The sequence below is a fragment of the Halyomorpha halys genome, unplaced genomic scaffold, assembly GCF_000696795.3.
Source record: "Halyomorpha halys isolate HHAL.00 unplaced genomic scaffold, Hhal_1.1 Scaffold2032.1, whole genome shotgun sequence".
In the NCBI taxonomy this organism is placed as follows: domain Eukaryota; kingdom Metazoa; phylum Arthropoda; class Insecta; order Hemiptera; family Pentatomidae; genus Halyomorpha; species Halyomorpha halys.
The window spans coordinates 33951-34823 of NW_027111913.1; the positions used below are offsets into that span (position 1 = coordinate 33951).

Below are 873 nucleotides of genomic sequence, written 5' to 3' on the forward strand. Positions count from 1 at the left end.
TCATCAACCATTATTACCTGAAACAACCATATCAAGATATTCCATTTCCTGAATCGCTTGGTATGTAATACCACCATGTTTGTTTATAGTAGAATGAATTTCTTCCCTCAACTTTCGCTGAACGTCTGGGTTCAGAGCCAGCTCGTACAAGCAGTAACTTTGTACAGAACTAGAAGTTTCAAATCCAGCAATAAAAAATACAAAGCATTGTGCAGTCAGCATTCCAAGATTCATTTCTGAAAAAAACATTAAAAAGAAACGAGGTGATTAACATGTAAGCATAGACATATTGGTTAATGTTTAGAGTATGTGTATGTGTATACTAAACATCGAATGGAAATTAAAAATGCATTGCAATTTCTCGTTATCTTGAAAAATCTTAATTTATTTTATTTCTCGATTCAATTCAGATACACAATACACTATAGACTGGAAAGTAAAATAGCGAGTGTACTTTTGTGATACATAAATCACGTTATTACCAGATGTTGCATTTGTTTTCGTTTAATAGCATGAAAACGCTTCCAGACTTATCGTAATAGAGAGAGTTTACTGCACTGAATGGACAGTTTTGTACAAGTAATTGACAATATATAATTAATACTTCATACCTACTGGTTCAACGTTTGTATCGATTCCATTTTTTTTCACATCATCCTCAACTGATCCTTTATTCTTTAGTTGAATTAACAAGTCTAAAAAGTCATTCCGTTTTACATCATTCGCCTCTCTGTAGGCAATTGTATCTCCTACCATTTTTATTAGGGAATCCTCGATTTCTCTGCTGACTATCCTAAAAACATATTATTATATTTAATGATATAGAAAAAAACATATACATAAAATACATAATTTAATTTTAAAATTTAGGAT

The 873-nt window shown here is 30.9% G+C and overlaps 1 protein-coding gene across 1 annotated transcript in view; it reads right to left on the bottom strand.

Annotated features, from left to right (window-relative positions):
- The window catches only part of LOC106691020 (cytochrome P450 6a2-like), a gene marked incomplete at its 5' end in the record, with an annotated part of 11335 nt that overhangs the window by 3096 nt on the left and 7366 nt on the right, over positions 1-873 (bottom strand). Inside the window, 2 exon segments of the mRNA XM_067049824.1 lie at positions 18-236; positions 612-793. Coding sequence (XP_066905925.1) covers positions 18-236; positions 612-793 — 401 coding nt within the window.